The 25,571-nt window shown below is 41.2% G+C and overlaps 2 protein-coding genes across 19 annotated transcripts in view; one reads left to right on the top strand and one right to left on the bottom strand.

Moving 5' to 3' along the window:
- PRICKLE1 (prickle planar cell polarity protein 1) overlaps nt 1-3,675 on the top strand; it is a 66,760-nt gene extending 63,085 nt beyond the window's left edge. For both annotated transcript variants that reach the window (XM_028746391.2, XM_028746392.2), the window contains exons 7-8: nt 279-1,136; nt 1,880-3,675. In XM_028746391.2, coding sequence (XP_028602224.1) covers nt 279-1,136; nt 1,880-2,724 — 1,703 coding nt within the window. In that variant the 3' untranslated portion in view covers nt 2,725-3,675. The remainder of the gene's footprint in view (nt 1-278; nt 1,137-1,879) is intronic.
- Nucleotides 3,676-4,465: 790 nt separating this feature from the next.
- The window catches only part of PPHLN1 (periphilin 1), a 29,495-nt gene continuing 8,389 nt past the window's right edge, over nt 4,466-25,571 (bottom strand). For 13 of the 17 annotated variants that reach the window (XM_077934657.1, XM_028746401.2, XM_028746393.2 and 10 more), the window contains 7 exons: nt 23,357-23,530; nt 22,608-22,669; nt 13,942-14,192; nt 12,355-12,437; nt 10,360-10,479; nt 9,548-9,688; nt 4,466-5,160 (listed from right to left, as the gene is read on the bottom strand). In XM_077934657.1, the coding sequence (XP_077790783.1) occupies nt 4,969-5,160; nt 9,548-9,688; nt 10,360-10,479; nt 12,355-12,437; nt 13,942-14,192; nt 22,608-22,669; nt 23,357-23,530 (1,023 nt within the window). In that variant the 3' untranslated portion in view covers nt 4,466-4,968. The remainder of the gene's footprint in view (nt 5,161-9,547; nt 9,689-10,359; nt 10,480-12,354; nt 12,438-13,941; nt 14,193-22,607; nt 22,670-23,356; nt 23,531-25,571) is intronic. The other 4 variants (XM_028746402.2, XM_028746407.2, XM_028746397.2 and 1 more) reach the window with 3 other exon arrangements.

The raw sequence follows: 25,571 nt of genomic DNA, 5'->3' as shown, positions 1-25,571 counted from the left end.
TTGATTTAATTTGAAGTATGAGTTTCTTTTATTACTTCAGCTGTGTTAAATTAGCAAAGAACAGCTCGTTCTGAAAACTGGTATACCGCCAAGTGAAAACTTTTCATCCATCCACTGTTGTGAAGTGGGTTCTGGTGCCACAAAAAGCTTTGTTGCAACAGATCTGTTAGTCTTCAGCAGTGTGGCTCCGATTTTTTTCTTTTTTAATTGACACCAGCATGCTTCTAGCAGACATGCACACAAAAATAATAATCTCAACTACTCCTTTTCTTAACCAGGGGTTGACCACGCTCAGATGACGTACGATGGACAACATTGGCATGCCACAGAAACATGCTTTTCTTGCGCTCACTGCAAAGTTTCCTTACTTGGCTGCCCTTTCCTTCCCAAGCAAGGACAGATTTATTGCTCCAAGTCATGCAGTCTGGGAGAGGATGTTCATGCTTCGGACTCTTCCGACTCCGCTTTCCAGTCTGCCCGCTCGAGAGACTCCAGGAGAAGCGTCCGCATGGGGAAAAGCAGCCGGTCAGCAGATCAGTGCAGGCAGTCTCTTCTCTTGTCCCCAGCCCTGAACTACAAATTCCCTGGCCTTTCTAGCACTGCTGATGATACGCTCTCACGGAAACTGGATGACTTAAGTCTTTCAAGGCAAGGAGTAGGCTTTGTTGATGAAGAGCTCTGGAAAGGAAGGCGGGAGGAAATGCCTGATGATCCAGAAGAATGGGCTGAGCATGAAGACTACATGACTCAGCTGCTCCTAAAGTTTGGCGACAAAGGCCTTTTTCAGCAGCCGGTGGAAGCAGACGTTCGATCAAACGAGCAGTGGATTTGCGAGAGCATGGTGAAAGGCAGATCAGAGATGAAGAAAAACAGTCAGAGCCTAGCGAGCAAGAAATACCACTCAAATATGTACTGGGCACAGTCCCAAGATGGCCTAGGCGACTCTGCATATGGTAGCCACCCAGGCCCTGCCAGCAGCAGGAAAATCCAGGAGTTGGACATGGAACATGCCGCAACTAGATACAAACATGACCAAAAGCAATGGTATGACGACTCGCTGGAGCGATTGTCAAACCTGAAACAAGAGCAGTGTGTTCGGGATTCAATGGATTCCCTGGCTTTATCTAATATCACAGGTAAGAGGATCAAGAGAACGTAATATTGTGATTTGCACTTCCATTTAGAAAGCACTAATGATGCCTAATCTATAGTTAGCATTCATCCCAACACATTTGCTTCTTACTAGTAGGCTGCAAGAGGTATGCTCTGGGCAAGGCTTTCTTTCTCTTATGCTCGTTGTACAGATACCACCTGTGTCGAGGCATGGGAATTTAAGATCACGGAAGAGGGACTTGATGAGATAGGAGTCTTTTGATACAGGTTTCTTCTCTCTCCATTACTAGCCAGCTGAACACTGCACATAAGTTTCCGCTGCTGCTTTCCTCCTCCCTTTTGCCTTAGCTGAGCCTGACAAAGGGGAAAAACGGGGTAGGGGAGATAAGGACCTACGATTTCTACTAACTATAGGGCAGTGGTGTCCAAACTTTTTTCAATGAGGGCCAGATTTGATGAAGTGAAGGGCTGAGAGGGCTGACCAATTGTTAACATTTTTTTTAGGATTGAAGTTGTTGAGCTCTTTTATTATTTTACTCCAAAGTTGTTGAAGCTTTTTAAGGGTTGAAGTTGTTGATTTTACCCCAGGAAATAAACTGCCACAGGGGCCAGATTAAACCAACCGTTCTTATGTCACTATCCTTCATAACCCATACTTGAGTAACGTAGTGAGAGCTGAAATGTATAAACATTTGCACCTGAACTGTTGGGAAATAATGGTGGTGGTGTTCATTTAACCTACTTGATTATAATGTATTCCTCTTAGGTGCTTCAGTTGATGGAGAAGTCAAACCAAGACCTTCCTTGTATTCCTTACAAACCTACCCAGAGCTGGAAGTAGAGGATTGTGAGAAAATGAGCAACATGGGCACTCTGAACTCCTCAATGCTTCATAGGAGTACAGAGTCTTTAAAAAGTTTAAGTTCTGAATTATGCCAAGGCAAGACGCTGCCAGAGGAAAAGCCAATGCACGTGCCAGTACTGAGAAGATCCAAATCGCAGACCAGACCTCAGCAAGTCAAGTTTTCAGATGATGTCATCGATAATGGAAGTTACGAGAATCTCGAAATCCGCCAACCTCCTATGAGTGAAAGGACTCGTAGGCGTGTTTATAAGTTTGAAGACCCTGGGAAGAGACACCAGCATCGCCGCAGGAGGAGTAGGAAGTCCAGGTCCGATAATGCGCTTCACTTGGTTGCAGAAAGAAAATCTCCGCCAAAGGAAAGACTTAATTTTTATTCTCCTCAGGATTATGACAAGTTTGTTCAGAATAAAGGTCATGCCGTTCGAGCATACACTCCAAACCCATACAGCCAATATACTCATATTGCCTCTGACTACACAATGAGGAACCAGAGGGACCAGTTTCTTGGATTTTTTGGAGAGGAGGAAGACTCTTGGTGCTCGTCTTCATCCTCCTCGTCCGATTCTGAAGAAGAAGGGTACTTCTTAGGACAGCCCATTCCACAGCCCCGACCAGTCAGATACCCCTACTATACAGATATCCTTTCCAGCCCGACTGCTGAACTCCCCAGTTCTCAGTTTGGACAGAGGGTAACCAAATCGAAAAAGAGAAAACCTCCCAAAGGCAAAAACTGTATAATTTCTTAATTTTTGAACTGTTTCTTCACTGTTCTTCAAATGTTATGTACATAAATGGTTAAAACAACTTGTGTAACCTGTAACGGGGCAGTCTCTTGTCCATGTTCTCTATAAAGGCCTTGCAGTCAATAATCAGTTGAATCAGGAGGTAGTAGAAGAATAAATTGAAAGAGTTTATAATAGCAGTCAGATGTGGTTTTAGAGGGCCTTACCAGCAAGAATGCCAGTCAGTATCTTAGGTTTAGAACTTGCCTGCTACTTCTGTTGCCTAGCTAAGACACAGTATCTCAATTATAGTGTGCAACCCTATTCATCCTATAGATATTACTGTAGCCCAACCATTTGATGCTAAGCAAGAATGCTGTTTCTGTACAGGGCAAAAGGCGTATCAGATTGACTATTCTATTTGCTTTGCATTGTATCTGAGTGACCCTCAGGTAAATTAATTTAAATATATGATGTTCCTTGCCCTTAAAAATATGGTGTAAGCTACAGCCCCTACTTATGAAGTTAATTGCATTAAGTCAGTGAGTCTGCTTATATTAAACTTTTGTGAAAATGAGTCTGAGAATCCTGTATATTTGAAACACTACCCCAAGTTCCAAATGTAGCATATAGGCAAAAATTAGAGCCATCTGATATTTATAATGTAGTATTTCATAGCTAAATCTGTATTTGTAACTTAACGGTGCAAATAATGTACATATTGTAAAGTTGAGATTTAACAGACTATTTTTATATCCCTGAATTGCAAGACATTTGTTTAAAATACCATTCGTTTTGTTTGAGGGTTTAACAGCAGTTTGAGTCAGGCAGGGGTTTGTTAAATGTTCATAAGTTTAAAGTAGTGAAATGTTTAATTTTTGACGGAAAAGCTCTGTTTTGCATGGTAGGAGCTATGTAAATACTGTTTAAGCTATGGTACGTAATATTAAAGGAATTATTTATGGGTTAAGACAACTAAGTGTGAAGCAACATTACAACAAAACACTTCATTTTGACTGTTTCCATATGGCAGGCTTGAATCTAATAATACGCTTTAAAATGACCACCTGACCATTGTGACTAGGTGAAATGGCCCATGTTGTATAGAAGTAGTTGAAAATTAAATCAGCTATATGGTAGTGTTAAAAGCTGCTTGATAGCTGGGCTATAGAGTCCCACTTTCTGCAGCAGGTTTCCTAGTAGCAACCAAGCCACCAAAAGGCAGTAAAGATGGCCCCTATGCTGTCAAAGGAAGACTGTGTGTGTGTGTGAGAGAGAGAGAGAGAGAGAATGCAGATGTTCTTCCTACAAAAGGCACTGACATCTTTCAGCTCATTGTCTAATACCCAAGGAAAGTCTGCGTCTTAGCAGCATTTGCAATCTATTATTTGCTGTTGATCCACCACAACCATGTCAACAGTTCATAAGCATATGCTCAACCTGCCTATACTGATTATGTGGACAACTATTATGTTGTCCGCTTTGGAGATAACTCAGGCAGATTATGACTTAATTGATCCTAATGTGATGTCATCCACACTAAGTGTCACACTGGCAAATCCTTTGAGGTAGTTTACTTAATCCCATATTGCAGGTGAAAGCTATGAGCAAGGTAACACATGTTCACTCTCCCGTATCGGTGGAGGGGAGAAATGCACACATTAAGCATCCCTGACACTTTTGGAAATAGTTGTCCGTATAATACCACTTCAAGTGATTATGCTACCCCACATATATACGCACAAAAATACACACACACACAAAATCTGAAATATGTTTTTATGTACACAAATGAAAACACTGGAAGGGGAACAGCAAACCTTTTCTTCGATTCTTTTTAGGATTAAAGAATTTTTTTAAAAATGCAAATTGCCAACTTATTCAGAGGTATTTTGTTTAATTTCAGTTTACAAAAGGCTACTTTTTAGTTTAGTTTTACAACATAACAAAAAACTACCCTAAACACATATGTAAATTTACTCCACCATTACTACTGTATATACGTAGCTAGCTTTGGTAATGGAGCATGTCACTTTGTTAAGCATGTTCTAATGTATACTGCATACATGGAATGTACATCTGCACTGAAATTCAGAAATGACCATAACAATACCTCAAACATGTTTTCGCCTTCAGGAATTTACTTAACTGTTAATAATAAAATAGATTACTACAAAGGAAGAATTATGCAGTCAAGTGTGCAGATGCTGATGGGAAAACAATTTTTAAATAGTTTCCAATTTACATATGGACAATCCCAAGTTGATCTTACGATTCTTCAAATTCGTGCCTGACGGTGTCGTATTCTGCAATGAAGTGCTTAAGTTCTTCAATACATCTCTCACCAATCTCGTGCAAATTCTGCCTCAAGGAAAACTGGATGGGTTTTTCTAACGCAGGGTCTTTTTCAATCAGCATTTTCACTACAGCACCAAAGGTTTCGCAATCCTGTCTGTACACCTAGAAATGATTTTTTTGAAATTCATGAAATACAGCAATATTAATGTATCCTCCACACTAAAGAACAGTAGGCTAACTGGTACAACAGACACTCTCCAGAAAAGTACAGAACTTTATCTCAATTTCCAAAAACTGGCAGCTGTCATTCTGTGCCCTTTCCCCTTAAGGTAGGACTAATGGCTGGAGTTTCCCCAAACAGTACAACTTAATGATAACATTAAAGAAGAGTTTGGATTTGATATCCCACTTTATCACTACCCTAAGGAGTCTCAAAGCGGCTAACAATCTCCTTTCCCTTCCTCCCCCACAACAAACACTCTGTGAGGTGAGTGGGGCTGAGAGACTTCAGAGAAGTGTGACTAGCCCAAGGTCACCCAGCAGCTGCATGTGGAGGAGCGGGGAAGCGAACCCGGTTCCCCAGATTACAAATCTACCACTCTTAACCAACACCACACTGGTGTAGTGTGTATTTCCCCATTACATACAGAAAATCACAGTATCAGACTAAAACCCAAGAGACTGATTTGTAATTTTCAAAGACCTGAGAAAACAAAAGCCAAACATCTAGCCTTGAAAAAACAAAAGTAGGCGACAGCATTAGACAGGCCACTTTGAGGACTTTGCTGAGCCACCTTCTCTGGTTACTACCAGCAGCTTAACTTCTGAAAAGGGCTCCCAAAGAGTGTCATAGTTTGGTGGGAGAATAATCTCCATCTAGCTACCTAGGGCCCAGCAAAAAAGGCAAATACTGAGAAGTGGCATGGAGAAAGACCAACAACCACTGAAGAGATCTGAACTGGTGAGATATGTCCTATAGCTGTTTCCAGTCTGCAACCCTAGCAACTGTATTTTGAACTAACAAGTTTCCAAACTTGGAGAAGTCATGATGTACAACACATTGCAATAGCTCAATATGAAGGTTTCCAGATCATGCACAAACCTGTACCCAGGAGCAGCCGATTAAGTCCATGGCACAGAAGCTGCTTAGGCCTCCTGTGACAAGTTGTATCTCAGCACCCGGGCTGCAAACTTGATCCTTCAGAAGGAATGCAAATACATCTCTCTGGCCAGATAAACCCACAATCAAACTCTGGGTGGTCAGGATTTAGTTTGTTTATTGGCCTTCATCCTGTCTGTCTGATTCACTACTTGTCCATTTCCAGAAACACCACATCTCAACTATCCCACCTGCTTACTATTGAGGCACACAACAGAATTTGAATATGTAAAATGGGAATGCATGCAAACTGCATGTATTTAGTACTGCAGTTGAATTTATTTGACCTGGTTAAAAAATATAAAAAGAACACAGTTCTGCCGAAACTGCAGGCCAAATGGAGGGTGATTTCAGATTAAGAACACGTTAAGTCCAACTTTCAAAACATCTATAAAGATGTACAGATCTATATAAAGATCTATATGTACAAGTTACATAAATAGCTGTATGTTTGCAGCTAATTAACTGTATTACACACAAATAAAAGGTGCCTAGCCACAAAATGTTGCAATGTGCCCTGATACTCTGCCTAAAATCTCAAATGTTAGTCCCTGCTCTTTGGACACAGTTTCCTCCCTATTTTAGTACATGTAAAAAAAAGTGTGAGACAATGGAGTACAAGGTTTCTGTATGTAACTTCGAGTGCTGGATTTGTCTGGGGAGAACTGATATTTGCTGCAAGCTGAGAGATGTGGAAGACAGGGATTAGGAATCCAAACCAGCCTCCGCTTGAGTTTCTCCTGACTTGCAATATTTAACTCTGGCCTATATTTGCTCTGCCTGCTTCAAGCTCCTCTCAGCTCAAGCTGAAATGTGGAGGTCTGAAACATGGAGGGCAAAAGCAATGAATAACTGCAGGGTGGTTGTAAGCCAGGGGTGGACAGACTTCAGGCTTCTGGGATCTACAAAGATCTAATTAGAGCTGGCTCTACAAGGCGAGTCATGGCTGTTTTTAAGTTTCGATTTCTCCGCTGATTCTACTAAGATCCACCAACAGGAGCCTGGTGGAAAATACAAAACACTTTGAATTAAAGAATTCAGAGCCTGAACAGTGCAGTGTTCAGCGACAAGACAGCTTCACAGTTCTTACAGATATCATGTACTTGGGGTTGTCCAACACCACACCCAAGACCACCTCAGCCAGGGAAACAGGAAGAGTAGCACACCAATAGCAGCCCTAATCTCTCTCTCTCTCTCTGGCCCAATACTAGGCATAGGCGTTCTATCCCAGCCCAGAAGAGAGGGGTTTCCTGGCAAGACACATAGTTTGCTTTGTGCTACACCAAGTACCTGACTAGGTCAAATCTACTCTGTCCAGGTCATCCACCTATGTTTTGGTAATACAGCTTGCATGCACATAAGTGTTTTACGCTACCAAGAAGCAATCCTTGAGCCAACAGTTTAAAATGTTGATTAAACCGCTTCCAGTGGTTTCCAAAGATTTTCAAAAGGGCAAACAGCTTTACTCAAAACATTTCAAAATACAACTAGGGAGTAATAAACTTTTGACTGCAGGAAGGACCCCACCCTTCAATGGTTTATTTTAAAAGTAGCAAACTGACCAACGCCGTTTCCTAGTAGAATTTGCTTCTCTGTGAAAACAGGAAGGGTGTCGTTTATCTACAAAAATTGTTTGCTTAGTATTGATTTGATAGCTAGAAATGCATTAATGATTCTGGTTTCAAGTTTATAGCCCCTCACAGGAAGAAAATTTAATTTAGACGTCATCTAAAGGAGTACAAAGGTTAAGTGAGGGTGGGGTTTATTGTGCTTGTATGGAAACAAAAGCAGCCCATTTTTAGCAGACATGGAGAAATGCAATTTGCTGCTGACAACATATATTCAGTCTAGCACGTATTTATGAGGCCTACCACTACACGCATGCCATAGAGACTTACAATGATTAGCTTTTAATATACGCTGTATTTTTCCTTCCTCATTTCACGCACTCTTGACTCCACTTTAGGTGGCAAGCCACCTCAAATACCAGATTAGAACTAAAAAGAGCAAAATACAAATGCAATGTTTGTGAAAGCTAGTCATTACTAATTTTCTGTAATGGCCTGCATCATTTCCTTAATTCTGAAGCATTTAAGGATTCAGAATAGGCACGTGCATATGCTGAACAGTCTGGACTGGGCTGGACAAGAACTGGACAAGAACTGGGGTGGAAGAGTATCATCTTATTGTTCTAGAAGCGTAAATATCTGAGGTTTGCAGCTTCACTCCTATGATAAAGAGATTACTGTAATAGACACTGTGAGAAGTTTCTGGCCTTTGTAGCTTTGGAATGGAAACAGTTTCCCCCAAAATTAACAGAAGCAATAACATCAAGTCATTTACATTCTTAGCTAGCAAAACTATGAAATATAATTTTGTCCAGCAAAAGCAAATGTGTGCTAAAGAAAACCAGGAATATTAGAAAAATCTTAGTTTATAGAGTGGAGTAGACTAGACCCAAAATACACTGATTGAAAAGCAACTTTGAATCAACCACAGATTTCTTTTTTGTCTATATTCTTTAATGTGAACGGAAATATTTTAAATTCATTTTATCAATGATACTACTGAAAATGTTAAGTAATAGGAGTAGCCTTCAGACCCTGTTGTGCAAGTATTCCCTATGAATGAAGCAGCACATTCTCAAGAATGATCATTTTCATTGCAGTCTAAAAAAGGATGCGGTTTCCAAGCAGCTGCTGCTTCAGCTTCATAAAAACAACGAACACTCTGATCTAGATCTACATTGCTTTATTCTGTAGCTTACTGTAAGCGCATCTGCACCAAATCTACACTTAACTTTTAAACTCTCATTAGCTTGCTATGCTGCAAAAAGCCTGATCTGACGGCTGACAATCTGCTTTATTTTAAAAGATGATGATGAAGAAGAAGAGTTTGGATTTGATATCCCGCCTTTCACTCCCTTTAAGGAGTCTCAAAGCGGCTAACATTCTCCTTTCCCTTCCTCCCCCACAACAAACACTCTGTGAGGGGAGTGGGGCTGAGAGACTTCAGAGAAGTGTGACTGGCCCAAGGTCACCCAGCAGCTGCATGTGGAGGAGCAGAGACGCAAACCCGGTTCCCCCAGATTACGAGACTACCGCTCTTAACCACTACACCACACTGGCTAAAATACCAGCTGGCAGAAATCACAGAAGCACATGGCAGCACCCATGTTTGCCCCATTACAGCGACTCATTTAGTCATTAAAAAATTTTTTTAACCCTGAGACTTGCCTTCATGCAAGTTTTAAAGTACTTGCAGCCAAGTCTTTTTAAAAAGGATTTTTTTCTTCTTATGGGTTTTCAGGATTCCATCCTAAATAAACTTAATAATGAAACAATAGTTACAAAGAATCAGAGAACAACAACTACCAGAGGTGAGGTTTACCTGTTCAATCTCCTTTGTCTTTGCTGCAATTGCCTTGGAACGACTAACATGCGGGCTGTCTTCAAACAGTTCATTATTGTCTGGTATGCTGGCGCCAGTTTCTTCATGGCGTTCTGCATATAACGGTTCTGAGGATGCAGCCTTTAAGAAAGGTACAGTAATTTCATGCAGTTAATGTACAAACTGTGTAAGGGCAGGAATGAGAGAATAAGGAAAACACGTAATTGACACAATGCAGCAAAAGCCAGTTGAATCTAGGATGCAAAAAGACAAAGAGTTATAGTCTTGGTGCCTGCTATGGAGGAGCGCTCTCAGCATTTTGGAGATTTTCTCTCTTAGATAAATATCAGAGAAACCAGTTTTTCAGATGAGCATGGATTTGTGTTCTGGATCTGATGCAGTGGGAGCTGAGAAACAGTGTTGGTTGAGAAGCTGCACATGGAATATGACAGGGAAATCTCTCTTTGAAATTCCTTTACTGAAGAAAAGGAACAAGAATTTCAAAGTGTGAAACTGCTGAATCAGAACTATCAAGAAGTCTGACTCACTATTCAGGCAATGGTTTCCAGACCCAATTTTGTAGAATAGTGCGATTCCCAAATGTAGTCATAGTATAAAGTTGGCAAACTTAACTTAGGTCCACTTAACTTAGGTCCATTAATTTCAATGGCTCTATTCTGAGTAGAACTTACTGGTTACATGGCTCTGCTATCAGACAAGTTTGGAGTTTTGCTCAGTCATTAATTTGGACGTACATGAAAATTTAAGACAGCCAAATACTGCACAGTGGCAAATTATTGTTTTTAACTTACTTCATAATCTGAAATTTCAGGTACGCTGCTTGTGTCTGTCTTCTCTGCTTTTTCAGCTGCCCACCTACTTGCAGCCTCTGCAAGCTCCTTTTCTGACAAGCGGCTACTTTTGTCCAAGGCCTGGTGAGAAAAAAGAAACCCCAGAGTCAGTGGCAGAGAGCAGGTGGGGGGCGGGGCTGGCACATGTCCTGGGGGGGTGGCATGTGTCCTGGGGGCATGCCATGTGTCCTGGGGGCTGCAGGAGCGTGGCGCCCGGCGGGGGACAGCGACGATGGTACCCTACCGGGATTGTGCTGCCAGGGGCTGTGTGCTCCCCCCGCACTCCTCTTCCTCCGCCAGTGCCCAGAGTGTGGCTGTTAATGTAACAAACCTGCTGTACCTGGAATTGGGTGTGGAGAGGGGCAGCAAAACAGGACACAGCTGTGGGCAGCCTGAGGAAGTGCCACCGGCCTGCCCATAAAAAGCAAGTCTCGAGTGAGAGACAGTGATATCTGCTGTTTCTAGGGACTTTCCTCTTTGTGAGACTTTGTTTGGATCCTGGGTGAGAGCCCAGAAGGTGAGATGGTGTGTCAGAAGGAAGATAAATATATGTAATAACATTACACCAACATCAAATGCACTGAAATACACAGAGAAGCTTAAAGGGGCAGTTTTAAAGAACAAATACTTGCCAAACGTTACTGTTACAAAAACTAGCTTCTATATTAACACTCTAAAAAATAAAAATAAAAGGAAATTTACAGCTGAAGGGACTCTGTGAAAGATACAAAAGGTCCAATTTTTCAGAGATAAAATGAGACTTTTCAAGGACAACCCATGAGCAATAAAATAAATTAAATGTAATGTACCAAATAATAGTTCAGAGTTGACATTGTATTCCCAATCTCCCGAACAGTTAAGAGCTCAGGAGCATCGAACTGGCTTGCATGCTCCTTCCCCTTATACAGTATATATATAAGAATAATTTTATTATTTATACCCCACCCATCTGGCTGGGTTTCCCCAGCCACTCTTGGGCAGCTTTCTGCAAAATATAAAAACATTGCTGACTATGGTTAATGCCAGCAAGTTGCCTTCATAACCAGAATTTGAAACCAGTGTTTGAAGTTGGTTTCAAATTCACATTACGAGGGCAATCTTGGATAGCAAGATAAAGATGTAAAGCAAACCAATGAAGGGAAGGACAAGAGTACAGGAGACATGGGAGGGACCAGGCCTCCTGCACGATCCATCTACTTATCATGTTTAGGAGGCGGAGAACAGTACATTTTATTTATTTCAAAATTTATAAACTACATTTACAGAATGGCTGATTGAGGTAGAGAAATAAAATATAAAAGAAAATCAATAATAAAAACACTATTTAAAACATAAAAACCAGCAAAAATTAAAAAATGGCAGAGAGAAAGAGGGGGGAAAGAACTAACTGAGGAAGACTTGGAAGAAAAGAAATGTTTTCAACAACTATTGAAATATTAAGCCTGCTTCATTTCATTTATGACTCACTTCCGATGAAACATCCTAAAGCAAAGGAACAATAAAAAACCATTTCAGCAATAAAAATAATTTCAAATCCAACAGACTTGGATAAAAATCTCCGCTTAAGAGGGTTTGTTGAGGCCCTCTCAATAAAGAATGCAGCAATCAGCTGGGTATAAAATGGGCAAGATTATATTTTAGCTATCCTAGTCCCAGGTTGTAGAGGACTTTTTGCCAACAACCACTGCAAAAGGATAGGACCAGGGAGAGAGCTTAATCAACCTTTTGAACATCTGCTAAGACCTGTGAAGGAATTCACCCTCCTTTAGCACAACCAACAAACTTACACCTTGAGAATGCACACTATAAGAGTTGTATAAATATGAACTTTAAAAGGCAAAAACAAATGCAGGTCTAATATTTGAAAAAATCTAAAACAAAGAGACCAGGATGTAACGGAGACTTCCTGCATTTAATTTACTATCTTTTACTATTGAAGTCTACTAATGAATTCACCTTTGAAGGTGGCCCTGCTGCTGTTCCTGAGGGAGAGACATCTCTTGACGTTTTCAAGGACTGAGAGGCGCTTTTCTCTTTACCTAATGGACAACAACGTAAGTGTTTTATTAGTCATATGAAGAAAAGCATTTGAAAATGAAACTGTTACACAGCTGCTTAATAGCAGTGGGTTCTGTTTGAGTTATATGGTGGATTATTAGACTGTCTGTCCTTCCTCTGTAAAAACCTGAAATGGACTTTTCTCCATCCAAGCCCACTTATCAGATATTGGGGTGGGGTGAGGACAGAACTTTGGACCTCCACAGACTTAAATCATCTAAAATACTGAAGACTTGTGTTGTTAATGTACATGATTGTTCCTTTATTTTTAAAATAAACGTACGGTAAATTAATATTTCTGAATCACCTTTTCACCAGCTGGGTAATACTAGACCCACTTTTGTGTGAGTAAGCCTTATTGAATTTGGTGAGACTTGCATCTGGGTAAATCAGCAGAGGAGTTTACTTTTAGGCATGCAAAGCAATTTCAATGTAAACCCAAAGCAAATGAAGGATCTCAAAATATCCCTTACGTGAGGCTTCCAGACTTTGAATGCTTTCCTGTGATCACCTCTTCAGCTATCAAGCGATTCTTTAATGCATTCCACTGCCTTTATAAATCACATGATCACACATAATAAAATACTAGCAAAATTGGTTGGTTCAATCTGCATAAACCCAAAACTTCCATGATGTATAGACATGTCCTTTTATCCTGTGCAGTTTTTGCACATGAGTCGGACAGACTTCACTCATACAATGGGACTTCATTTTCCTCGCCTTCCCACTGCACCAGCCCAAAATCTGTTCTAGAGAAAGGATGTCATATGCGATCTCTGCACCAGAAGAGGGGAGGGGAGGCAATTTGGGGCAGTTTCTCCTTGTGCTGACCACGCACCAGCCCAAAATTTGCTGAAAGGAGTTTGAGGAGCCTTTGTAATGATATAATGGGACGCAGGTGGCTCTGTGGGTTAAACCACAGAGCCTAGGACTTGCTGATCAGAAGGTCGGTGGTTTGAATCCCTGCGATGGGGTGAGCTCCTGTCGCTCGGTCCCTGCTCCTGCCAACCTAGCAGTTCAAAAGCACGTCAAAGTGCAAGTAGATAAATAGGTACCGCTCCGGCGGAAAGGTAAATGGCATTTCCGTGCACTGCTCTCGTTCTCCAGAAGTGGCTTAGTCATGCTGGCCACATGACCCGGAAGCTGTCTGCAGACAAACGGCGGCTCCCTCAGCCTATAGAGTGAGATGAGCGCCGCAACCCCAGAGTCGGTCACGACTGGACCTAATGGTCAGGGGTCCCTTTACCTTTAATACATGGCAACTGCAGAAGAAAGGTGGAACTGGGCAAAAATCAACTCCTGCCTTCTTTTGGACTCATAGAAACTTGTGGATCAAAGAGCCTTCTCAAAAAGTGCAGGTCTGCAACTAACTACAAACCTTAGAGCGAGGAGCTGAATTCCCTCAAGCGCTTAGCATTGCGACCTTGTATATAGGGGAAGTCAGTGCCAGCTCACTAATGTCAGTTTCCATCCATCCTCTATTACCTTGTTGAGAAATATTTCTTTTAGGTAAAGATGACATACTTCTGCTATGCTGGGACTGGTGGTAGGCATAGGCTTTGCTTCTGTCGGGAGAGTAACTTCTGCTGCTGATGCTGGACCCAGATCTGCTGTGGGGGGAATCCCTTCGGCTGACCGGCGATTCCCTGAAGTAAGGAGAATCTCTCTTATGCGGGGATCGATCTCTCGCATAGTGAGGATAGGCGGGTTTCCGGCGCATGCCGTCTCTCAGGTCCCTTTCAAAGTCCCATAAGAAGAAATTAAAATTACTTAATAAATGTCAAAATTCTAGGAGCACATAACTATCTGAAGCAAGTACCCATCTTGAATCATTCCTCCGAGACAAATCAGTTTATTAATAATAATAATAAATTTTATTTATACCCAGCCCTCCCCAGCCAAGACCAGGCTCAGGGCGGCTAACACCAGATATAAAACAATTGATTAAGATACAACTTAAAAACAAGATGAAAATACAACATTAAAATGCAGCCTCATTTCAATAGAAACTCAAATCAAAAACTTTTTGGGGATGAAAACGTCAAATCTTCACCAAGGCCAACTATTCAGACTGGTCCTACATGGGACAGAAAAAAGCCAGGGAAGTCCCCAAATAGGAGTTCCATCACAGAAGGATAAAGGAAAGAGGGGGTGGGGATCAAGTTGATTCCAAGCCAAAGGCCAGGCGGAACAACTCTGTCTTACAGGCCCTGCGGAAAGAAATCAGATCCTGCAGGGCCCTGGTCTCATGAGACAGAGCGTTCCACCAGGCCGGAGCCAGCGTTGAAAAGGCCCTGGCCCTGGTTGAGGCTAATCTGGCTTCCTTAGGGCCTGGGACCTCTAGGGTGTTGCTATTTATGGACCTTAAGGTCCTCCACAGGGGATACCGGGAGAGGCGGTCCCGTAGGTTCAAGGGTCCTAGGCCGTGAAGGGCTTTAAAGTATTTAGTATTATCCGAGAAGGAAAAGCATCGGTGTAAAATACATGGTGATTGTTGCCAACTTGGATGGCGTTAGAAGAGGATTAGATACATTTGTGGGAGGTAGGGCTACCAATGGTAATTAGGAGCGATGGCTATGCTCAACCTCCACTGTCAAGAGGCAGTGTGTCTCTGCGTATCAGTTGCTGGGGAAAACAAGTGGGGAGAATGTTGTTGCACTCAGGTCCGGCTTGTGGGCTTCCCCGTGGCATCTGGTTGGCCAGAACAGGATGGTGAGATCCAGCAGAGCTCTTCCTTCAACTTCCTCTAATGTCTTATACATCTCTACTTGTGATTTTCTTCAGCTGAAAATTATTCTCAGGGAGTCAAGAGGCTGATTCAAGTGCAGTGCACAGAGATGAGTGCAGAAGACAGGATAAACACTCTAAATGGGCAGCCTGAGACGTAAACACGCTGTATTGTTTTTAATATTCTGTTGGAAGCCGCCCAGAGTGGCTGGGGAAACCCAGCCACATGGGTGGGGTATAAATAATAAATTATTATTATTTGGTAGATCACATCTTCTCCATATTCACTTTACCTTTCTAAGGATAAATAGCAACCTTCATTGGATTGCAATGAATGCTGGTCCTATTCAGAGCAGACCGACTGAAATTAATGGACACAACTAACTTAGGTTTATTAATTTCAAAGCCAGGGACGTGGGTGGTGCTGTGGTCTAAGCCACTGAGCCTCTTGGGCTTGCCGATCGGAAGGTCGGCGGTTTGAATCCCCACAACCGAGTGAGTTCCTGTTGCTCTGTCCCAGCTCCTGCCAACCTAGCAGTTTGAAAGCGTACCAGTGCAAGTAGATAAATAGGTACCGCTGTGGCGGGAAGCTAAACGGTGTTTCCATGCGCTCTGGGACTTGTCACGGTGTTCCGTTGCACCAGAAGCAGTTTAGTCATGCGGGTTACATGTCCCGGAAAGCTGTCTGTGGACAAACACTGGCTCCCTCGGCCTGAAGCGAGATGAGCACTGCAACCCCATAGTCACCTTTGACTGGACTTAACTGTCCAGGAGTCCTTTACCTTTTTACCTTTACCTTATTAATTTCAACAGGTCTATTCAGAGTAGAACGTAGCGGTATACAGCCCTTGATCTGTCATAGCTGCAGATCTTTCCTTTCAAACTCATGGATATTTTCACATTCTCAAGTTGAAATAGACATTCATCTTCTCATATGGCTAAACTGACAACATCCAAAGGGAGATCAACATTTAGCATAGGTTGGTGTAGCCTTGTTGGTTTCCAATAGGGCAGTCTAATGTATCCCTCCTAGAAATAAGGTACCTTGAGAAGAAACATGAAATTTTCATATCTTATAAAGCTATAACTCTCACCATCCCTAAGCTAGCAGAACCAGTGGTCAGGGATGATGGCAGCTATAGTTCAACAACAGCTGGAGACCCAAGTTTGGGAAACACTAGTTTGGATTGAGGATCATTAAAAAAAGATTATGAAAACAAAATTCCATCAAAAGATCCAACAGCCAAAAGTTGGGGTGTACTTGGGCAATAACTCAAGCGTACCGGAAAAAAACTGCATTAAAAACTAGAGTCAAGTTTCAAACCGTGAAGACTCACATAAAGTTTAGAAGTGTGGAAACCAACACCAACTAGATCTAGATTAGGAATGTCCATGGACCAGCCAGGAAATACATTCAAGTGACCTGAAACTTTTTCACATCTTCACTGGGCTTTTACAGCCGTTATATTGCCATGCAATAAAAGGGAGATATTTAAAGCAAACTGAAACATGGGTTATTTTATTGCTTTACTTCAGTCTCTTTGTAAGTTTGTGCTTTAAGTGTATGATCCACAGAGAGCCACATGGAGATGCAGCAGTTAAATTAATGGTAAATGGGGGGAAAGAGCCCTCTAGTGTACACTTTGCAGAGCGCCTTCAATGCTGAATGCAAGCATTAGGCTCTTGGGAGGAATGCAATGAACAGTCTGCACCACTAATACAAAAATAACTGTGCCAGTATCTATCAATTTCAGTTTCAGGTATGCATGCACTTCCCAATGTGCTCTAAAGGACCTGAAAGCCTGGTCACTATTTTGTGACATTTTGGTTGCATCCAATGGTTGTATTCTCTTGCTGCCAAGATAGCGGTAGGGAGACAAAGTGAAGTCTCCTCCCATCCGTCCATTTTCTGCCAACATCCTGCTGTCCCTTGCTCATAGGAGCATTTTCTTCACATTTCCACGCCTTATCGCTTCTGTCTTTTGTCTTCACCTCCTTAGAATCTTGGTTTTATTTCCTACTGAACTAATTTCTCACTTTCCTCAAGAGGAAATTGCCTACAAACCTTCCACACCAGTCTGTTTCATTCTCTCACAAGAGTTATAAGGTGTCCGATGAGAGCCATATGCATTATCTCAGATACCACAAACACCTCTTAGCATATGACAAATCTTGGTTGGCAAATAAACAACAACAAAAATGGTTAAAGGGGCAAGCATCAATTAGCAAAGGAAGCTTGGCATTAAAAAAAGGCAACTAAGCTCTTGGAGCAAATAGTTGGGACCTAGGTTTCAGAACATCAATAAACTCATTTTATGACAAAGCTCAAGCCCTCGTCACATGCTTGCTCTAATAAGTAAAGCAGAATAGAATGCCAGCAAGCTGGCCTAAGCAGAATCAAGACAAGACAAACGATGGTCCCACTTTCTAGGAAGCAACTTCCACTGTGTTCAAATAGGACCTACTTCTGAGTAAACACACTTGGGACTGCATTTTAAGGGTGGGAATAGCTTTACTTAGATGTTCAAAATCCCCTTAGCTGCTTAAATTTACAGGCTTGTGGTGCTGAATGTGTTGTTCTTTCTCTCATTCCACAAAGAGGGTTTGTGTTTCCCAGAGCCAATGCTCTGGAAGCAGTGACAGTCTCTTTAAAGAAGTCACTTGGATCTCCAAATGTTTGCTCACTCTCTTGTTTTTTCAGCTGCTGATGGGGCAGCGAAGAAAACGATCCCTTTTGTGCTACTTTTAAATGCACTGCATTAAAACATTCTACATTAACAAGGGTTGTTTTTTTTTTTTGTTATGAAGCACTTAATGTAGCAGCATGCCAAATTCTAAATAAAAGCACCTAATAGAATCTAATATTCTCTCTCCCCCCCCCAAAAAAAAACTTCCAGTGTGAATTTCAACTTTGCAGATATGTCCATCTTTAGGATTGCAAAACTGAGTCAACCATGGAATAGGAATACTAAACAATATACCTATTTCTTCAGTTCTAGCCTTCAAACATAAAAATACTATTAGTGGCCTTGGATTAATAAAGAGCAGAATTCATATCTTGTACTTGTACTGTTAATATCGATATTAAATGGCTTCTCACCAGCTAAACACTACCAAAATAAAATCTATATAACCTAGCTCTTTGCCTAAAAACAGAACTGCTTTTGGAGTCTTTAAACCACATCAAGTAATCCAGAAAACACAAAAAGAGGAGAAGTAACTGCTTATAGCCTCTTACTCCATTGCTAACAAAGCAAGCCTTCATGCAAACACATCTTTTAGGAGCAAGGTCATGGAATAGACCCAGGGAATGCATCCAGACATTGTGACAGTATGTGAAAAATGGAAAGGAAGTGCTGGTGTCCTAAGCACCAAAACCATTTTTGGCATTCACGTATGCAACACACACAAAAAAACTCCTTTCTCTCAAAAGGTTTTAGACGTAAAAACACTTCTCCAAGGCTTGTTAAAACTGTTCATCTGATGAGAGAGCAGGCCAATCCGCATGCCAATAAATCACACAATGGCATTTATTAGCCACCCTTTCCCCGATGATCCTAATCAGCTCCATCCCAATTTCTCCCTGCTAAGAGCATACAGTACTTTGCTATTACAGAAGTAAATAAAATGCACCTGGAATGAGTGACCCTCATCTGAACTCATGATGTGTTGGCGAGGGGAGGGGGAAAGAGATTTTCCTTACGACTGAGAAATATAGTAGTCGAAACTGAGGAAGCTTCACTGTTCACATGAAGCAGCAGAAATGCATCCGGTTTATGGAATCTTAAGTGTAACTTCACAGTCACTGATTCAAAGTTGGTTTGTATTTATTGATTTGATCCTGTTATCAAGGGAAGCTCAAATGTAATATTTATTCTGTTTGGCCATTGAAGGTCACTACTGCACTTCAAACAATGTCTCTACCATTTGATCCAGTTTTAAGTTAGAAAAGAGAAAGATTTAAAGTGCATGCCATTTTTTTCTTTAAACACTCAAGTCTATGACATTTAATGAAGTGGTAGGTTTTAGGAAATAGATGATGATGTTAAGTCCTTAAAGTTTTGATCACCTGTAAGTCCACAAGGCAGAAAAGCAAACGGGGTATCACTGAAGGAATGGACATTGGATTAAGTCCAAGAGGGTAGTCTATCCAATATAGTCATGGATACAATTATATCTGGAATGAACTTAGAAGCAAACCAAATCCCCCCACCAATGCAGTTTCTTACAACTAATTTATTCAGATAAGCAATAAAACCTATTAAATGTTTGTCAGATTGTTAAATTTCAATACTGCACTCATCCAAAGATCAAAAGGCAGTTTATAATATAAAAATACCAAAATACATAACATTAACAAACGAAAGCAATACTCCCTACAGTTTAACAGGCCATGTTTACAAATGAAATGATGCTTAATGTCACTTCAGGGTAATTCTAATTAATTCATACCTCTCATACAATTTCAAAATACAATTTCAACGTAAATGTCAAAAATCTGTAACATTCTAATGAAAATACATGAAACAAAATCAGGAATCAAAGGTAGCTGGGGAAAATGTTTATATACCAAGAAAGACCACAACATTCTACAGATGTGGAAGCAATAGAAAACTTTTACCATTTTTTTTAGATTGAAGTAATTAGGAAGGCAGATGAAAGCAGAAATTCGAATTAAACGCTACTGTTATTCTACTGGGAAACCTAAGAGAGAGGGCTTTGAAAAGAAAGAACTATGGTGACAGAAAGAATATACTGGTGGCAGCAATAATTTTAATTCCAAATATGGGGCGGTGGGGACGAACGACAGAAGGCACCTCCTATGAAAGAAAGGAAACAAGCTAACCAGCACAGGATTCTAATGAAGAAGGACAGCTTGGCATAAGTTTATTAATTATCTGCATAGTAAAACAATATACAAATACTGGTAAAGCTGTTGTGGAGATACTAAAATTGGACACAGAATGAAAAATATTACTATTACTTTAGAAATCAAAGAGCAGTTTTCATTTAAACACCAATAACTGTTAATATTCTCTAGAATATGTACAATAAATGTTTTTGTTTCTTCTTTTGAGTAAATAGTTCAATTTTTTCTGTTTTTTTAAAGCATGATCATGAGCAATGAATGTTTGTTGTACAGAATGTTCTTCTTATTTAAAATATATATGATATTGATGCATTTTAGTAAAATTATGATCGATATATTTCTTCCTTAATTTTTCAGCAATCCTAACAGCATGCATTTCAACATGGGGCTCACAGGCAGCCACTTCTACCTACCCTCGTGTTATAAAGCATTGTAGACACACACATTGATGCAGATACTTATATTAAAACTGACAGAACAGAACTGCCCCTCTGTCAGTCAACCACTGCCCTCCACAGGTTGAAGTCTGAACTACAAACCAAACACACTTGGACGATCTGCAGATAAAAATAGCTGAAATCTCTTGGCAAGCTATGAAAACAAAGTGAAGTTTTATCTACGCACAGATTTGATCTAAGCTGTGGCCCTCTCACGGTTGTTCAACTGCACTTCCTGCCCAATGGCCAAGAGCAACTCTGCCAAGTGCTTTGCTGAAATCCAGATAAATTACATCCACAGCACTCCAATAATCCACTGAGCTAGGAACCCAATAAAATAAGTCCTGGCAGGATTTATTCTTAACAAATTCATGCTGCCATCAACTAATCACTACACTGGGATCAAAATGCTTACAAACTGATTTGTAATTTATTCTAGTATCTTTGGACTTGGAAGTCAATGGTTAGTTTAAGGTAAAGGGACCCCTGACCATTAGGTCCAGTTGTGGCCGACTCTGGGGTTGCGGCGTTCATCTCGCTTTACTGGCCGAGGGAGCCGGCGTACAGCTTCCAGGTCATGTGGCCAGCATGACTAAGCCACTTCTGGCAAACCAGAGTAGCACATGGTAATGCCGTTTACCTTCCCGCCAGAGCGGTACCTATTTATCTACTTGCACTTTGACGTGCTTTCGAATTGCTAGGTTGGCAGGAGCAGGGACCGTGCAACGGGAGCTCACCCCGTCGCGGGGATTCGAACTACTGACCTTCTGATCAGCAAGTCCTAGGCTCTGTTGTTTAACCCACAGCGCCACCTGCGTCCCCAATGATTAGTTACCCATTGTCAAAGATGTCTCAAGGACAATAGACAGCACTCCCGAGAGTACACCTGCACATTTCACTAGAATAATAGAACTGTAGAGTTGGAAAGGACCCTGGGGAGCATCTAGCTTAACCCTCTGCAATGCAGGGATATGTAGTCGTCCCATATAGGGATCGAACCTGCAACTCTGTCATTATCAGCACCACGCTCTAAGCAACTGGGAGCCCTAGAACTTGAACTCATTAAAGGCAGATAGGTAGGTATTACCTGACCAACCTTGAACTACAATCCTGATTTCTCACCAGTTCACACCGACTTATAGGAGATCCCTCTTTCTCTTTGTACCTGTTAACATTTCATCATCCTTACACAAGAGCAGCTTGCTGGATCAGGCCAATGGCCCATCTAGCCCAGCATTCATTTCTCAAGAAGGGCCAACCATATCCCTGTGGGAAGCCTGCAAGAATTCCTGTGGCTTCCAGCAATGGATAATCATATAATGCCATTCCAATAATAGCGTTACTGAGCGGAAGAACTACCGTTTCCTTCCTCTCCCTTTGAACATACCTCTAAAACACATTTTAATGCTTTTACCAACTCTTGCAGCCATAGCTTGCGTGCATAGCTTTCAGAATCAAGGTTCCAGGCAGCATAAGAGCTTATGCATTCGTAGGTCCTAGAGCCCGATGAATTAGGTGACACGGTAGGTAGGTATTTTACCATGCCATGGCACCCAGGCCATATTGCACCAAACCGGGGGAGGGAGTGTTCAATCTTATCTGGTCCTCCCCATCATCCGCTATGCAGAGTCCAATCAAGTACAGTAGCAACAAGAGCAATAAAGTTATTTCCCCCATCAGATTAAAAGTTTCCATCCTATCCAAACAAACATTGGATTCAGGTCCCGGAAAGCTCTGTGGCTGGGAAGCAAATATCAAAAATAGCTCTCACTACTGATGCATGGCACACCAACAATCAAAATAATAAAAAAAATACTATCAAAGACACAGAAACATGGGTAGAATTCAAGGTATTTAGCAGTAAAGATGGTTCAGGAACTTATAGCGTCATTGCAGAACAGTATGAACACTACCACCCTTACTTTAACGTGCCAATGAGATAGATAGTAGATAGGTAGATAGGTAGATAGGTAGATAGGTAGATAGATAGATATTTGTAGACCTGGCATTCAAATTGCTATGCACAAATTGATCTTTAATATCAACAAAATAATTCTAAAAAATTCAGGAGTGCATGCAATTAAAACACAATTATTTCATGTTAAAAACACAGTTACCTATAATCAGGCTGACGACTAGCAGGATGGTCGTCCCTTTGCCATCTATATCCAGGATCATCCTATAAAAGTGAAATTGGACAATGCAAAATTGAGTATAATGCAAGATACAGTTTGAAGAATTAAAACTTCATCAGTCTTCTACCTTACCTTAAACACAATCCACATAGTAGTAGGGCTCTCAATTTCACCACACCTCTCACAAATATTTGGAGCAGTTCTTTGCTGAGAATCTTTCTCAACAATATATAAAACACTATAGGTCTTTCACAGACACTGAAGTTGCTAAGTATTATGAAACCAAAATTATTTCCCCCAAAGGGGCAAGGAGCGGAATGCACTGATCAAATGTTAAATCCAGAGATTAGATCTTAATTTGCATGTTGCTGATGAGCTTGTTTCATTAGGCACACAGAATGATAGACTGATGAGACCGAGACAATACTTCTACAACAGTAATAGCCATCCTCCAAACAAGGTGCCCTGGAACTATGAAAATCCATTATAGAAATGAGCAAAAAGGAGGCTAGATTTGATGCACCATTTTAAAGGTATCCTAGTGTGTTACATTTTAGGAAATAGAATCAAAGCATTGTGGTTGCTTTCCTATTGTGATTACATAACAAGTTTCATGGTGGTTGAGGTGCAAATTCAGGTACCATTTCTTTGAGCAGGTTAATTTAAGATAGAAGCCCAAAAAACCCATCAGGAGCATACAATTTCCAGCCAGGGGCAAAAATTTAACTTACCATTCTGTGTGGTGGTCCACTTCTTCTTTCGTGGGCAAAACCGCGGCCGTCTCCGTAATCTCTATAGCCAACAGGAGCATGACTATATTCATATCTACTGTAGCTTCCTTCCCCAGGTCTCTCTGGAAGTGGTGGTTTCTTGTTCGCAAAGTTGACTTCTCGAGCATAGTCTTCCTAAAAAGGTGATATGGTGTTTTATTTATAAGCCACTTCAGGGGAGTGAGAGCCCACCCAAGGCAACTCACAGGGATTTCCACTTTTTGTCTCTTCCTCACACGCGCGCACACACACACACACACACCTGATCAGGATAGAGTAGTTATGCCAAAATAGCCCAGTTTCTTCCACCATTCGATTAAGATTTTACCACTACTTAATTTACAGTTGCCTTCCCATATTTAGGGCAATGTCTAATTATATCTATCTGCTTGCACAACGGAAATCCACTGGGACAATAAGACTTCCAGTGTCACCTCTTCCCCCTTCTGCCTTCCCAATACCATCCAAAATCTACTCTAGAGGGGTGAAGGACTCTCCAGAGCAGAGCGGATTTTGAGGGCACGGGGGACATTGTGGGCAGATTTAGGAGAACCTCGCTGCTCATATGATACTGGAACTCACACCCTGAGATCTAAAATTACACACTTCTTCCATTATGTTTCCTTTTCAATAATTTAATCTTACTATATACTTGTTCTGTTTGCTTGTTTAGTTTACTGCCCTTCCTCCGAAGATAAATGAGAACACAAAATAGATAATAAAACAAAATCAAATCAAATCAATTACCACCACAAACACATTTAAAAGACCACAGAATGTTAATCAGCTAAAGGCCTGGTTATACAGAAATGTTTTCGCTTGGTGCCTAAAGGTATTTAATGAAGGCATCAGGCCTCCCTCCCTGGGGAGAGGATTCCACAAACAGGGAGCCACCACAGGAAAGGCTCGTTCTTGTCTTGCCACCCTCCAGACCTTGCATGGGGGAAGTACACAAAGAAGGACTTCAGATGATGATTGCAAGGTTTGAGTTGGTTCATATAGGGAGAGGCAGTCCTTGAAGTATTGCGATCCTGATACACTAAAGGTTTTGTAAGTCAAAACCAGCACTTTGAATTGGGCCCGGAAACCGACTGGCAGCCAGTGCAGTGGAGCCAGGTTCAATATAATATGTTCCAACTGACTTGCCCCAATTAGCAGCCCGGTCACCAAATTCTGCACCAGCTGAAGTTTCCAAACAGTCTTAAGAGGCAGCCCTATATATAACACATTGCAGTAATCTAATCTAGAGGTTACAAGAGCACAGACCACAGAAGTTAAAGTTATTCCTGTCCAGATAGGGGTGCAGATGGCTCACCAGCTGAAGCTGATGGAAGGCACTTCATCCTTTAGAACTGTTCTTCTAAAAGAAGTGCAAAATTCGGCAAACTAATAAAATATATTGGGGTTGGATCCAGAATTGTGCTCAGCGAGATTATGCTTGCAGTAGAGGAAGCAGGCAGAGAGAAAACTATCATAAATTTATTTTCCCCTCTGCAAAGTCCTGAAAACCTCCTCTCTTGAACACTGTGCAAAGTAGGCTAATACATGAAAATGCTCTCCCCATCTTTCATTCAGAGGTGAGCATCTGCATGATTCTAATTCCCTCTGCAAACTGAAGAGCTCTTACAGTTTTCAGAGGAGGAAATCTGGACCCAATCCTTTGGTAATACACATTTTACATTTTTACTGTGAATGATTTTTCTAAGCTTTTCAAAACTAGTATAACTTCTGCCTTAAAGGAAGTTGGGGAATAGAAATAAAAAAACACATGACATCTAATTTTTATATTGATAGCAAAGATAGATATCCATCCACTATTCTGTGTATGGAAAATATTCATGAATACATAAAGTTGAACTTAGCGATAATTATGTGCATTTCTTGGACAGTGGAACCTTGGTTCCAGAACGGCTTAGTTGCAGAACAAATCAGCTCCTGAAGTGTTGCGGTTTGCGAATGTTTTTAGGAAGCCGAACGTCCGATACAACTTCCGCTTGAGTGCAGGAACCTCCTGCAGCCAAGTGGAAGCCGTGCCTTGGTTTTCGAACAGTTTTGGGAGTCGAATGGACTCCTGGAATGGATTAAGTTCGAGAACCAAGGTAACACTGTATTGGAAACATAAAACCATTTAAAGGACCAAAAGCAGATCCCTCAAAATCACTTAATAATTATTGAA

The sequence above is a fragment of the Podarcis muralis genome, chromosome 10, assembly GCF_964188315.1.
Source record: "Podarcis muralis chromosome 10, rPodMur119.hap1.1, whole genome shotgun sequence".
Lineage (NCBI taxonomy): Eukaryota > Metazoa > Chordata > Lepidosauria > Squamata > Lacertidae > Podarcis > Podarcis muralis.
Note: the sequence above shows the minus strand (reverse complement) of the source record. Positions and strands in the feature narration are given on the sequence as shown.